Below are 15,171 nucleotides of genomic sequence, written 5' to 3'. Positions count from 1 at the left end.
TGTGTGGTGTGGTGTAGTGTGTGTATGTGTGTGTGTGTGTGTGTGTGTGTGTGTACGGTGTGTGTGTGTGTGTGTGTGTGTGTGTGTGTGTGTGTGTGTGTGTGTGTGTGTGTGTGTACGGTGTGTGTGTACGGTGTGTGTGTACGGTGTGTGTGTGTGTGTGTGTGTGTGTGTGTGTGTGTGTGTGTGTGTGTGTGTGTGTGTGTGTGTGTGTGTACAGTATCTGTCTGTGTCTGTCTGTGTCTGTGTATTGGGGGTGTGCTGACAGACAGAGAGAATATCTGAGTGGGTGAAACAAAAACAGTATGTAAAAGAGAATGAGGAACGGGCAGAGAGAGAGAAGAATATTGTCTGTGTGCGAGTGTGCGTGCGTGCATGTGTGTGTCAATCTGTCTGTCTGTGTCTGTCTGTATACCTGTCTGTGGTGTAGTGTGTGCTATGTGCTATATATTGTGCGTGTGTGTTTGGTCCGCTGTGAGTACAAGAGTGTGTTGTGTGTTGTGTACTATAGTCCCATCCCTCCATCCAGCCATGGCCACATTCTAGTCCTCCAGTGTGTGCCTCCCACGCTGCATACTTGATTATGAAGCCTGTACTGGGGGCTGCCAACCTCCATCTCCCCCTCCCACACATCCCTCCATCCCATCCCATCCCATCCCCATCCCCCTCCCCACATCCAGGACTGTCAGTTGTGGTGTAGTCACTCGCATCACCCCCCAGCTCTCTGCTCAGCCGTGTGGCCCTGCCTCGCCTCGCCTCGCCTCGCCCTGCCGTGCCCAGCCGAGTCCTGTCACCCTCCCACTCATGTCAGCCAAGCCAGTCACCGAGCGAGCACGGAGGCAGAGAGGCAGTGGCAGGGAGGCAGGGAAGCGGGGAGGGAAGAGGCAGCAGTGTTGTGTGATGTTATGTTATGTGCTCATGGCTTATGGCATAGCCATGTCGTGCTCTCTCTCCTCCTCCATCTCCTCTACTCTCCTTAGCTTCTCTTCTCCTTCTCTGAGGCTCTGGTTACGTCAGAAGTATCACATGGGTTTTTTGTGTGTCTCTGTTTACGTGCCCATATGCTGGAAACTTGGTGGTTGGTGAGTAATGGGGATGGGGGCTGGTCTGGGGTGCAATGTTAGTTGTGTTGAGTGTGAATGTGTTTGTGTTTTGTGTTTTGTCCAGTATGTATTTCGTTTTTTTTTATTTATTTTTTTATTATTTCAAAAAATGGCATGTAATGTATTGATGCCCCCCCTTGAAAACGAGATGATTCATCTCAATGGGCTATCTTTAATAAAATAAAAAATTCTTCTTCTCCACTCTGACTCCGCTCCAACCGTATCTCACTCATTTCGTGAAGTATTCACGAAAAAAATAGATTAATTTTCGTGGTGCATTCACGTTATTGCCCGTTTTTCGTGGTAGGGCAACGAAACGCTGCCTATTCACTTGAATTGCCCGACTGTTGCCTAGCGACCCACTAGTTTGATGCCCTTTCGGTAGCCTGGAAATCAAACATTTCAAACAAGCAATTTAGGGTTAGGTTTAGGGTCAAGGTTAGGGTTAAGGTTAGGGTTAGGGTTAGGGTTAGGTTTAGGGTTAAGTAGGGTTAAGGTTAGGGTTAGGTTTAGGTTTAGGTTTAGGTTTAGGTTTAGGGGACATAAGGCGTAAGTACCGAAAGGGCGTCGAATTAGTGAGTCCCGAGTGTATCAGCAGTGTTCTGTCAGCACCCCCTCCCCGCCCCTGCAGACGCTTGGATAACCATAGCAGCAGTGGGGCAATTCAAGTGAATAGGCAGCGTTTCGTTGCCCTACCACGAAAAACGGGCAATAACGTGAATGCACCACGGAAATTAATGTATTTTTTCTCGTGAAGACTTTACGAAAGGCGTGAGATAGGGCTCCCACTCCACAACTCTTTTCTCTTCTTCTCCTCATCTCTTGCTCTGCTGCAGTGCTTGCTGAAATAACAACGGAACACTTTCCCCCCATACTCCCTATAAAGGGTCTAGGGTTATAAAGTGTCAAGGAAAGCACTATTGTTGTTCTGGGTGCACACACAGCAGCGTCTCTGTTGCCTTTGTTGATTTACTTTACTGCCTCCAGAGTACACATCCACATGCACTGTTTGCATTGCTTGCATTGCTCTTTTGTCACCGATTGCCTTTTCAGGTTAGTTCAGTGGTGTCTTCTCTCGCCCCTGTGACAATAATGCAAAGATGGCACAACCACATTCTTTTTACTCCTCTCCTGTGATTCCCTTTCCTTCAGCTCTCGTTTTCTCCTCTTTTCTCCACTATTGAGTAGGGAGGCGTTCTCCATGGCATAACACTGTATTTACTCCTATGATCTCCATTCCATCTTCGTCCCTCTCTTCTCTTCTCCACTACTGAGTAGGGAGACACTGCTTTCTCCATGGCACAACCACATTGTATTTACTCCTCTCTTCTGATCCCCATTCCATCTCTTCTCTCCCTCCCTCTCCCATTTTCTCCTCTCCTCTTTTCTCCTCTATTGATCAGGACTCAGGAAGACAGTGCTTTCTCTTTGCCATGACCTCAGTGTTGTTCCTCATTTTCCTCTCCTCTGTTCTCTCCTAACAAGAAAGCAATGGGAGGACCAGTGTTCTGGTTATTATGGCACAACCAGATTGTTCCTCCTCTCCTCCGCCCACCCTCTCCTTTCCCTTCTCCTCCTCTCTTTACTCGTCTTTTTTCCAAGTGAGCAACGGGGAAGCAGCGCTCTCGTTGTGACACGACCTTCCCTTTTTTCCTTTTTTCCCCTCTTATTTCCATATCTTCCTGTCTTCATCCCAAGTCCTCTCCTTTCATTTCGTTCCCTCCGGCTCTGTCTTTACTCCGCTCTATAGTGCTCTGAGTCTGCACTGTTGCCAGTGGAGTACAGTAATTGCAGGAAGCAGTGTTCTGATTATGGAGCCATATTGCTTTTCCTCCTCTCTTCTTCATCCTCGCCTTTTCTCTTCACTCCTCTCTCCTCTTCTGTCTCTCCTCTTCTGTCTCTTCTCCTGTCTCCTCTATTGAGCCTGGAGGGCAGCAATGGTCTCTGTGCTACAGAACAGTCACATAGCTCTCTGTCTGACTCTCTATTCCTGTCCTCCGACCTCTCGTCGTCTTTCCTCTCCTCCTGTCCTCTCAAATTAAAATCCAAACTCAAAGGCTGCTTTATTAGCATGGCTGGGAGTACAACGTTGCCTCTCCCATTCCTGTCTCCTTGCTTCTCCTCTCTTTCCTTCTCCAGACTTATATTTACTTGTGCACTCCCCTCTCTGTTCTCTGGTATTACTGTATGTTATTTTTTCTTCCCCTGTCTCCTTGACTGTCGTCTCCCTCCCAGTGTTCCCCTTTCTCTTTAACTCTCATCTCTCTTACTGCTCTTGTCTTTTCTGGTCTTTCCCTTATTCTGTCTTCTTTCTTCCTCTTCTCTGGGCTGCGTTTCTCGAGTGCATCGTTGATAGCCAGTTTGCAACTTGGGTAGTTGTCAATCGGAAATTGCATTGCAAACAACAAAGCAGCTAACATAGTTAGCAACCATGGTTTCGAGAAACGCACCCCTGGTCTTTCTTCTCTTCTTTCTGCTCTTCTTCTCTGTTCTCTTCTCCTCTCCTCCTCTCTTTTTGTCCCTTCCTTCCTTCGGTAACACTTCCAAATAAGGGGCCATAATAAACAGTAGAGTAGCTACAACCTAATACTTAAGTAAGGGTTAATAATCATTATTTATTGCCACATTAGACACATATTAATTGTTATTATTGCATATGTTGAACATTAGTAAGCAGTTACTAGGCCTACCTATTACCTTGTGTTACAAGTTAATAGCATATTATTATTTAACTAATAGATAAGTAAGGGCACAGTTAATAGTTAAGTAGCTATCAGGTCATACTTAACTAAGGACCAAAATTAACACTTAATACAAAAGCAAGGCATAACTAATGGTTAATTAATACATAAATATTGGGTTTTGGGACCCTTATATTAGAGTTGGCTGAGGATAACTAATGGTTAATTAATAGATAGATATTGATATTTGGGACCCTTATATTAGAGTTGGCTGCGGATAACTAATGGTTAATTAATCGATAGATATTGGTGTTTGGGACCCTTATAATAGAGTTGACTGAGCATACCTAATAGTCAAGTAATTAATCTACTGTGACAACTAGTTTTCACTCGTTCAAATCACTGTAATAGTGGCAACAGGAGCCATTATATAGCAAGGATTGGACGTACACTTCTCAATGATGGTGGGGTGATGTGATGTAATTTTTTCATGTACCACTTATTAGTTTTAACGGTAAAAACCCTACAATAAATGCAGAACATTATGAAGAGTAATAGTTTTGAAGCGAAACTAAACCATTTCTTTGTGATAATTAGGTTAATGTTTGAGAATATTAGCTCCAAGAAGAGCAGTGCATGATGGGTACGCAATCTAAAGACAACAATAATTCGGTATTATTTAATCATTAGATATGCCTTACTTTTGTATTAAGTAAGTGTTAATTAAGGTCCTTAGTTAAGTATGACCTAATAGCTACTTAACTATTAACTGTACCCTTACTTATCTATTATTTAAATAATTATATGCTATTAACTTGAGACACATGGTAAGGGGCCATATATATAATTATAATTAACATAATTAACAGCAAATTAGCTATAACCTAATACTTTAGTAACAGTTAATAATCACTATATGTGCCACATTAGACAAAATTGTTATTAATTTATTTGTTAAACATTAGTAAGCAGTTACTTAACTATTAGATAACTATTACCATGTGTCTCAAGTTCATAGCATATAAGTAAGGGTACAGCTAATAGTTAAGTAGCTATTAGGTCATTCTTAACTAAGGACCTTAATTCACACTTACTTAATACAAAAGTAAGGCATATATAATGATTAAATAATACTGAATTATTGTTGTCTATAGATTGCGTACCCATCATGCACTGCTCTTCTTGGAGCTAATATTCTCAAACATTAACCTAATTATCACAAAGGAATGGTTTAGTTTCGCTTCAAAACTATTACTCTTCATAATGTTCTGCATTTATTGTAGGGTTTTTACCATTAAATGTAATAAGTGGTACATGAAAAAATTACATCTCATCACCCCACCATCATTGAGAAGTGTACGTCCAATCCTTGCTATATAATGGCTCCTGTTGCCACTATTACAGTGATTTGAACGAGTGAAAACTAGATGTCACAGTAGATTAATTACTTAACTATTAGGTATGCTCAGCCAACTCTATTATAAGGGTCCCAAACACCAATATCTATCGATAAATGAACCATTAGTTATCCGCAGCCAACTCTAATATAAGGGTCCCAAACACCAATATCTATCTATTAATTAACCATTAGTTATCCTCAGCCAACTCTAACATAAGGGTCCCAAACCCCAAGTATTATGTATTATGTATCCATTAGTTATGCCTTACTTTTGTATTAAGTAAGTGATAATTTTGTTCCTTAGTTAAGTATGACCTGATAGCTACTTAACTATTAACTGTGCCCTTACTTATCTATTAGTTAAATAATAATATGCTATTAACTTGTAACACAAGGTAATAGTTATCTAATAGTTAAGTAACTGCTTACTAATGCATTAATAACAATTAATATGTGTCTAATGTGGCATTAAGTAATGATTATTAACCCTTACTTAAGTATTAGGTTGTAGCTACTTTACTGTTAATTATGGCCCCTTATTTGGAAGTGTTACCCTTCCTTCCTTCCTTCCTTCCTTCCTTCCTTCGTTCCTTCTTTCGAAATTACACCTACCTGCCGGATCTTTGTATTCCGATTGCATCCCATCTGGAGCCTGCTCCCCATCCGTACTGTATATCATAGATCATGAGTTGTTTGACAGTGATGGCGAGCGAGCCCCAGTTGTCAGGTGCCACATCTCATCCGTCCTCACTCCCCAGCCATGTCCTACACAGATACAGATACAGATACAGTGTCCTGACCACATTTACTGACTGGCTGATGGGTCTGCACTACCTGTGTTTGTTTGTGTGTGTGTGTGTGTGTGTGTGTGTGTGTGTGTGTGTGTGTGTGTGTGTGTGTGTGTGTGTGTGTGCGCGCGCGTACGTGCGCGTGTGTGTGTGTGTTTGTGTGCGTGCGGCTGTGTGTGCGTGTTTTTGTGTCTGTGTCTGTGTCTGTGTCTGTGCGTGCACATGTGTGTGTGCGTGCACGTGGTGTGTGTGTGTTAAAGTTCGAGACTTATTGTCATTGACAAAAGGCAACCGATTTGTGTGTGTAAGGTAAGCCATGTAGCATTTAAGCAGATTTCCATTTAGTGTGTTTGTGAGTGTGTATGTGCGTGTGTGTGTGCGTGCATGTGTTTGTATGTGTGTGTGTCAGTTTGTAATAAGAGGGTCTTTATCGTGTTTGCTTCCATTTAAACGACTCGTGATGGTGCTTGTTCCCATTTAGGCGACTAGGGTCACTTTTTCCTCTCTCGATTAACTGTCTTAATCTTACTCACTGTGAGGAGGCCAAACTGATCTGCCCTCAATTTTCCTTCAGTCACCAGGGCGAACCGCACCACACCACACCACACCACCTCTCACACCACCTCTCACTCTGTCTGTCTCTCTCTCTCTCTCTCTCCTCTCTCTCTCTCATGCATTTGCATGGGAAGTGCATGGTGCAGCATAGCAAACAAGCTCGCTGATTGAAGTTCTGAATACCTAATGTGTCAGCCTGCATTGTCTGTGAGGAACTGGGAGAGATGTCCTCATTAGACACATTATTGGTACTGAGCACACCTCAGACACATGTACACACACACACACACACACACACACACACACACACACACACACACACACACACACACACACACACACACACACACACACACACACACACACACACACACACACACACACACACACACACACACACACACACACACACACACATACAGCAATCATTACACAATCCGACAAGACCTGACAAGTGAAGTGAACCACTTTTCTCTCAGTTTTTTGTCCCAAATCTGTTGTGACATTCTGGCCTGATTTTTGGTGGGCAAAAATGCTTTGTGATGTGAATGGAGATAACAAGCAGTTTGCCTGTAAACCTGACATGGCACAAAAATAGATGCATCATCAATCTGGTGTTATTTAAAAAATATGGTCGAACTTTTGACAGGCATTGTAACAACAGCAGTTTCTGTAGCCGTATTAAAAACAGCAGTAGCAGCTGCAATGTCAGCACAATAATAATGACTTGTTATTTTAATTATAACTAATCCGGCTTGAAGAGCAGATGAAGTGTTGAGCTGCTTACTTAGGCATTTTAACACTGACCTGCACCTGAGTGGTAAAACGTCCAATAACCACTGTCTAGTGTTTTTCAGTATTTGTTTTTTGGACATTTTAGCCTTTGTTGGGACAGGACAGTTAAGATAGACAGTCACACAGGAAATGACAGGAAATCAGGTGAGAGAGATGGGGGACATGACCCAGGTCAGATTCGAACCCGGATCCCCATGGCCATGGGCATGCAAGCCCATTCATAGATGGGTGCCTTATGCCTCTTTTCCACTGCTGGTTTTCTGGTAGCCCTACAACTCGACAAAGCATGACTCGGCCGCCATTTTTTGCTTTTCGAATAGGCACATCACAGCTCAATCGAAAGCAAAAAGTGGCGGCTGAGTCGCACTGTGTCGCGCTGTAGGCCTACCAGAAAACCGGCAGTGGACAAGAAGCATTAGCACCAAGCGTTGTACTGTAGCAACCCCCTTGTGTTGTTTAGAAGGATTAGCTTCCACAATACAGTTGACTGATTTGGGTTAGTCATTAAGCATGCCAGCTAAGGATGTCAAGAATATGCATGATGCAGGTGGTGTATTTTATGGTACACTCCATGCATTACTCTAGGTAGTTATGGAAAACGGATCATGTGCGTCCTCTCTTTCTCATACATGTAGTACTTGTGTCTTGGCACACTTTTTAAAAAATCATTCACTAAAATGATTAACGAACTGATTAACGATGGCACAGCTCATTTTTCTGGGTTAGTGATTAAACATGACAGCTAAAGGTCTCAAGAACATGCATGCAGGTGGTTTAGTTTCATGATATACTGCTTGTAAAATGGTACATACATGATACCAAGAAAAAAAATCCACATACTGTTGGTGCTCACTGATTTATTGTCAAACGTACAATTAACACGGGGCAGTCATGGGTAAGCGGATAGGGCATCAGACTTGTAGCCCAAAGGTTGCCCGTTCGACTCCTGACCTGCTAGGTTGGTGGGGGGAGTAGTTAACCAGTGCTCTCTCACATCCTCCACCATGACTGAGGTACCCTGAGCATGGTACCGTCCCATTGGGGGCTGCCCCCTTGCACGGGTGAGGCATAAATGCAATTTTGTTGCGTGCAGTGCGCAGTGAACACTTGTGTGCTGTGGAGTGCTGTGTCACAATGACAATGGGAGTTGGAGTTTCCCAGGTGGGGTTTCACGCTTTCTTTCAGATTGTTGAGAAGCAACAGTGTGCTGATTCTTCTTTACTTTGACTTTTGATCCAGCACCTGTTTGATGGGTTGTGCGCATATTCTTAACACTACATGAATGATGCCAAACTGATAATGTGTGTTTTCTCTCTCTCTCTCTCTCTCTCACTCTCGCAGGATGGTTAACTGAACTCCCAGCCTCGTTGCCGCCGCCGCAGCCGCAGCCATGATCGCCACCGGTGGGCTCCTGAGAATCTCCCGGGGGCGCCAGGACTCCCTGCGCTCCAAGAACCGCGCCGAGAACAAGCGCAAGCGGAAAGCCAAGAAAAAGAGGAAGAACGAGGTGGTGGTGGTGAAGGGCAAGCTGAAGCTGTTCTCCATCTCGGGGCTGGTGGCGGCCGTGGGCATCCTCATTCTACTGGTGGGCATCGCTCTAGCCGTGCTGGGCTACTGGCCCAAGGAGAGTCCGCAGTACGTGGGTCTGCCATCACCACCACCACCACCCCCACCACCATCGCCACCACCTCAGACCTCGAAGGCCTCAGTGCTGGAGAGCCTCCATGATAAGAGGCTGGGCCAGTTGGCCAACTGGACGTCAACCGGTGGCGGCAGCGGGAAGCTCCTGTACCACTTGGATGCGGATTTGGCTTCGGTGAACTTCAGCGAAGTGGCGGACCAACCGGCGCCGGAGTTGGGGTTTTTCGCGCAGTTCCTGAAAACGCACCTGTACTCGGACCGGCTGAAGGTGCTGGGCCCCCTCATCATGGGCATCGGGATCTTCCTGTTCATCTGCGCCAACGCGGTGCTGCACGAGAACCGCGACAAGAAGACCAAAATCATCAACCTCAGAGACATCTACTCCACCGTGATCGACATCCACAGCTTGCGGACTAAGGAGAACGTGCCGCTCAACGGCTTCGTCAACTACGTGCAGTCCAAAGGCGTGGACGCCAAGCCCAGCGCCATGTACACGGCCGCGCTGCTGGCTACGAGCTCGTGGCCGCAGGGGGGGGACGGCAAGCTGGACTTCGAGGGCCTCAGTCCGTCGAGGCGCCACTCGTTCGGGAAGTTCGAGTGCTCGTCGCTCGACAGGCAGAACTTCACGGACACGGTGTACAGCATCTACAGGGAACAGAACAGGCTGGACAGGTCGGCGTCTATTTCCAGGCAGTGGGAGGCGCGAACGCTCGTCCCGTCGTCGGTGAACGCGTTCACCCTCCCCATGATCAAGCTCAACAACCTGGTGATGGAGGACAGACGGGCTTCCATGAAGGTCGAACGGGCCAACCGGGAAAACACAGACTCTTCCGGCGACAGCCCGGACCACCCGCACCGGCCGCTGACCGTGCGGCACGTGGGCTGCACCACGGAGGCCAAGGTGGAGACGGGGCGCGCGGCGCACACCACCGTTCTCTCGCAGGACTCTGTGGAGGTGTACAAGAGCAGCGGCAGCCTGCTGGGGGCCTCCCCCATCTCCCCCCAGGGCTCGCAGGTGCAGCTGCTGCCCGCCTCCCCCAGCCCCAAGGTGACTGGCTCACACCTGTCCCTCAGCGCCCTGTCGGACTACTCCAGGTCCGTCGACCTGGGCGTCTGCCCGTCCAGCCCCAAGCAGTGGCAGACGGAGCGGTCGCGCCGGCTCAGCTGCCCGCGGCTGGATGCCTATGCTGGGGGAGGCGGCGGCAGTGGTGTTGGTGGAGGTGGCTGCAGCAGCTTGGGTTACGTTAAGCTCGGGGACCTGGTGGGGGAGTCATTCGAATCATCGGACGCCGCACAGCTCAGTCGAGGGACGTCCATGGAGGTGTTGGATAAGGACCAGACTGAAAACACCTCGGACGATCAGGACGGGGATGATCTAGATGAGGTGGAGGACGGGCAGGGCGGGATGTGCAGGCAATACTCCAAGCGAGACAAACTCATTATGATCTCTCAGTCGGACGCCACTCTGGACGACGAGGAAATCGAGAGCATAGACTAGACTGGATGGCAGATGCAGTGGAGTGTCTGACATTTTAATGGGCTAGAGACGAGACGAAATGTTTTAAGTGATTTTCAAAAATCTTCTCGGGGCTATTTGAAGCCTTGCCGTGAATAAACACCACAAACCCATCTTTGCAAACGCAAGCACCATCACCAAAATATCATAGCAGGTCTCTGGCTAGCCATTACCATTAATATTGTATGTATCCAATTTTGTTATGGCTTCCCCAAATTAAGTTTGCAATATCCCATGATGCATTGCGAGAGTGTTTTTCTAAATGAGGTATCCCAGTGCAAGCAAGGTCAAACCCAAAGACTCTCTCCTTGATGTCGCAGTCAGGTAATTGCTTTCTTCTAGGGGGTTTTTCGAAGCAAAAAATGAAATAACGCTAGTAATTAAATAAATAGAGAAGAAAAAAACATTGAAGGTTATACATAGCACAGGTGTATCTCCACCAGATAAGACTGGTGAGCGTATCAATCATGTGCAGTTCTCTTGTTGTGGTTGTGCCACCAACGTGCCACTTGTTTCCCTGTGTCGATGACTTTAAGAGTTGCTGGCCCAACAGCATGTGTTTTGTACTGTAGTGTCCCGCACACCTTTTGGATACCAGGTGTTTGTTTTGGTTTTAAAAAAAGAGAGATAAAAATGTGTCAATTCAAGACTAGCAATATCCTATTTGACTTGTCTGATTGCTTGTAAAAGGAACTAAGTTTGCATTGACTTGTTGACAAAGGTATGTTTTTTTTTTAATTACACTTGTATGTGACTTGCTTACTTTTTTTAGACTAGTCTTGCTTGTTTAGAGATCTTTGGTAAATCTGAAAAAAAATATGTATGAGCACAACTGTCTTTCTCTTGAATGAAAATTCAACTGTTACACGTCCTTGACTCAGTTGGTGTTCACAAACAAACTCCCTTTGTGTTTGGGCTTTGTGATTTCTTGTAACCCACCAAAACGCTGTAAAACACCACAACATGAACATGATGATGCTTGTAGTAGCCTTCTTGGTTTTGAACTCTCTGTCAGAAAGAGCCCGTCACAACCAACGACACTCAAACAGCCCAGCTCTTTGTCAAAAAAATAAACATGCACCCAAGTTTTATATTCATACAGTTCTCATTGCTCATATGGTTATTGTAAATTACACCACCCTTGCACTCCGATAATAATAATCCAAGCCATTTTTACTAAAGGGAAATCAACTCTTGCTCACACAAAAACACACACATACATAATCTCTCTCTCTCTGTCTCTCTGTCTCTCTGTCTCTCTGTCTCTCTCTCTCTCTCTCTCTCTCTCTTTACTACACACACACACACACACGCACACACACACGCCACACATGCCACACGCCACAGCTTTGCATTTGAAATGTTGTTTTTTGCTTCCCCACTGTGAATACAGTCCAAATGTAGGGCTATCGCCAGTGTGGCGTGTGAAGTCGAGTCTGCAGGCACAGATGGGAATATAAGCGAAGCTGAAGGCACAGACAGGCTACAAGATGTGTTTTCCTTTTTCACCTTACAAAAATAGGACTTGGAATGGAATCCTACCATGGCATCACTCAGGAGAGAGAGAGAGAGAGAGAGAGAGAGACAGAGAGAGAGAGAGAGAGAGAGAGAGAGAGAGAGAGAGAGACAGAGAGAGAGAGAGAGAGAGAGAGATGTTCCCCATCTGTTCGAGACAGAGAAACGCTTTATATAGCAGCATGAAACATGAACTATGGCAGAAGGGAAAATAATAATAAAGGACGTCTCTGTTTATGACCTGCCTGGACTGTGGAATCCTGATATTGCCAATGTGTTTGTGGGTTATTGGGGTCTGCCCTTGGAACCGGGGTGGTTCTTGAGAAACTGTGTGGGTTTCCATTTCAGAACATATCAGCACTGCACTCTCAAAACACATTCCAATCAGCTTCATACAGTACAAGTACACGCAGCACAAGCTTGGATCAACAAACACCTGTTTATTAAAATTTTATTAAATTTAAATTTCAAACAATCCATACGTTATAGATATCTCACAGCAGCACAATGCAACATTTTGATTTGTTGTCCTGGATTGTTGAATTTCAATTTCTTGCTATAAGTAGGCCTACTGTATTTGACAGTCAAGTCAAGTCCAACCCAGGTTTGGTTATATGCCATTATTTGGTGATGAATTTGTGTGAAGTGTCTTTTGCAATGAACTGTAGGATTGTCAGAAGTTAGAAGAGTTCAGTTTTAAGAAACTAAAAGAAAATCTATGAAAGAGTGTACGTTTGTATATTGCTTTAGAAGAAATGTTGAGAAATCCATGAGAAAATCAAAAAAATTTACTGTATTTAACCCTGTGAAACCTGAACCATGAAAGCAATGAGAGAAAATTCTATTTTTTTGGAATTTGCTTCAATATTGGTCCCTTATAAGAAATGTAAAAAAAAAAATGCAAAATTTTGTTAAGGTCGCTGAGATATTTAATGCATCATATATGATGCATCAGGCTTTTAATGAATGAAAATTCCAATTTCATGACCATTGAAAAATGACTTTTTATGCATTTACCACTTTTTTTTAATTTAAAAAAGTTATCAGACAATTTAATTTGAGGATTATCTTTAAATATTTAGTGAGATCCTGCCATTTTTTTAAGCCTATCCTTGTTTTAGCAGGACCATATTTTACATTTCCCACAGCCTGGTTGGGTAATTTTTTTAAATCTATGTAAAAACATAGCTGATCGAATGCTCAACAACCTATTTATGAGTATAATATATAGATCATTATTCATTTTTGATGTGTAATTTGAATATATGGGTCCATTACTACAATTGGACCATTTCTCCATTCACTTCAATGCATTTTTTACGAGATCATAATTTCAACATTTTGCATTACATTTTCAAAATTGCAAGTAAAACCTGTTTCTTAAGGCAATATCTTTGTCTTGAAGTAAAACAACTTGTGTGTTTTGTTAAACGATCGTCGTGGTGTGCTTTGTAAGTTTCCCTATGGAGCAAATGCATTGATGGCTGACTTCCTGCCACCGCCGGATGGTGCTTATATGTCTCATCAGTTTTAGCACGATCTCTCTGCAACACGGTGTACAAATATAAACTCTTCCTTGCTTAATTGCACAAAGCAAGTGTTCAAATTAAAGGATATAGAGTTATATTTCGGAAATTTGTACACAAACCTTATGCAATTTGACGAAATCTCAGCGTCGGTCAGGGAAACCGCTTCTACCCCATTTTCCTGTTTTTCGCCGAGCTGTGGTCAACTTGTTGTCGAGCGCTGCTCTCTTGTGGCGGTTTCCGTGTAGTGCAGGACGTTTGGAAATGACACGCAGGATGTTTTTCAGATCGATTTTTTTTTGTGTCAGCGTGGAGAGGGCTTTGAATTTGATGAGACATATATGATGCATCCGGCGCGATAGGGTTAAAATATGCCTCTACACTTACATAAAAGATCACAGAAAAGACACAAAAAAGATGGCTGATATGTAGGCCTATACTTCCAGGCTAGACTGAGAATTAATCAGGTTTTTGGGGTTTCTGCAATTCTTCCCAGGTTACGCCAGGATTAACAGAGTAACAAGATTATTTTGGATGGGCCAGTCTGTGTGCGTTTGAAGCCATCAAAAGCAATGAAGACATCAAACACACTCCCCACCCATGTACGACCCCCAACACCCTCTCCCCGCAAACACCCACACACCCACACACACTCATCATTTCCAACACCCACGCTCTACCTCAAACAAGCACACAAGTATGCACACACACACACACACACACACACACACACACACACACACACACACACACGCAATCTTTCTCCTTCCAAAACGCACACGAACATATACATACACACACACACACACACACACACACACACACACACACACACACACACACACACACACACACACACACACACATACACACACACACACACACACCCACATTGGAGGCAGCAGTACCAGCAGAGCTGTCCGTCTACCTTGAGCTGGCTCTGGCTGCCCTTCAGTGGAAATTGGTCTTCATTTCACCTCATCCAGCTCGCCTGACCTTTCCTCAGCTCCAGAGCACACATGTGAAGTGTTCCCCACTCTCCCCAGGAACCACATCTTATTTTTCCGACGTCTTCTCCAAGCCCAACAAATCATCAAGGCAGTATACTTTCTGTCCGCCATCGTGTGTGTGTGTGTGTGTGTGTGTGTGTGTGTGTGTGTGTGTGTGTGTGTGTGTGTGTGTGTGTGTGTGTGTGTGTGTGTGTGTGTGTGTGTGTGTGTGTGTGTGTGTGTGTGTGTGTGTGTGTGTGTGTGTGTGTGTGTGTGTGTGTGTGTGTGTTTGTGTATATGTACATGTATATGCTACACTACGGGGTGTGTTGTTACTGGATTAAAAACCTTACTGGTTTTATTGGGTTACCTTTAATTAAGACAAGCCAGAAAACACACATGACATGTGCGCGCCAAATCCTCCAAGTATGCTGTTTTCCCCTCGAAAACACTGCAAATAACCTAGTAATTGATGTCAGACCCTGAACCCTTATAAAGATGAAAGCGGGCCTTGTGCTCACATTTGTAGGGATATTTTTATGCCTTAAACTGGATAAGACAGAATGATTGATGTAGGAGGTAAGTGGAGAAAAGGGGGGAGGGGGAGGGGGAGGGGTGGATGCGGGCATCCACCGTTTGTGACACCAGCTGGACTCAATCCAA

The 15,171-nt window shown here is 44.6% G+C and overlaps 1 protein-coding gene across 1 annotated transcript in view; it reads left to right on the top strand.

Annotated features, from left to right (window-relative positions):
• tmem200ca (transmembrane protein 200C, genome duplicate a) overlaps positions 1–11,553 on the top strand; it is a 43,729-nt gene extending 32,176 nt beyond the window's left edge. The window contains exon 2 of the mRNA XM_063206116.1: positions 8,663–11,553. Coding sequence (XP_063062186.1) covers positions 8,712–10,460 — 1,749 coding nt within the window. The 5' untranslated portion in view covers positions 8,663–8,711 and the 3' untranslated portion in view covers positions 10,461–11,553. The remainder of the gene's footprint in view (positions 1–8,662) is intronic.
• Positions 11,554–15,171: the final 3,618 nt, after the last annotated feature.

This window comes from Engraulis encrasicolus, chromosome 9 (genome assembly GCF_034702125.1).
Source record: "Engraulis encrasicolus isolate BLACKSEA-1 chromosome 9, IST_EnEncr_1.0, whole genome shotgun sequence".
Classification (NCBI taxonomy): Eukaryota; Metazoa; Chordata; class Actinopteri; order Clupeiformes; family Engraulidae; genus Engraulis; species Engraulis encrasicolus.
Note: the sequence above shows the minus strand (reverse complement) of the source record. Positions and strands in the feature narration are given on the sequence as shown.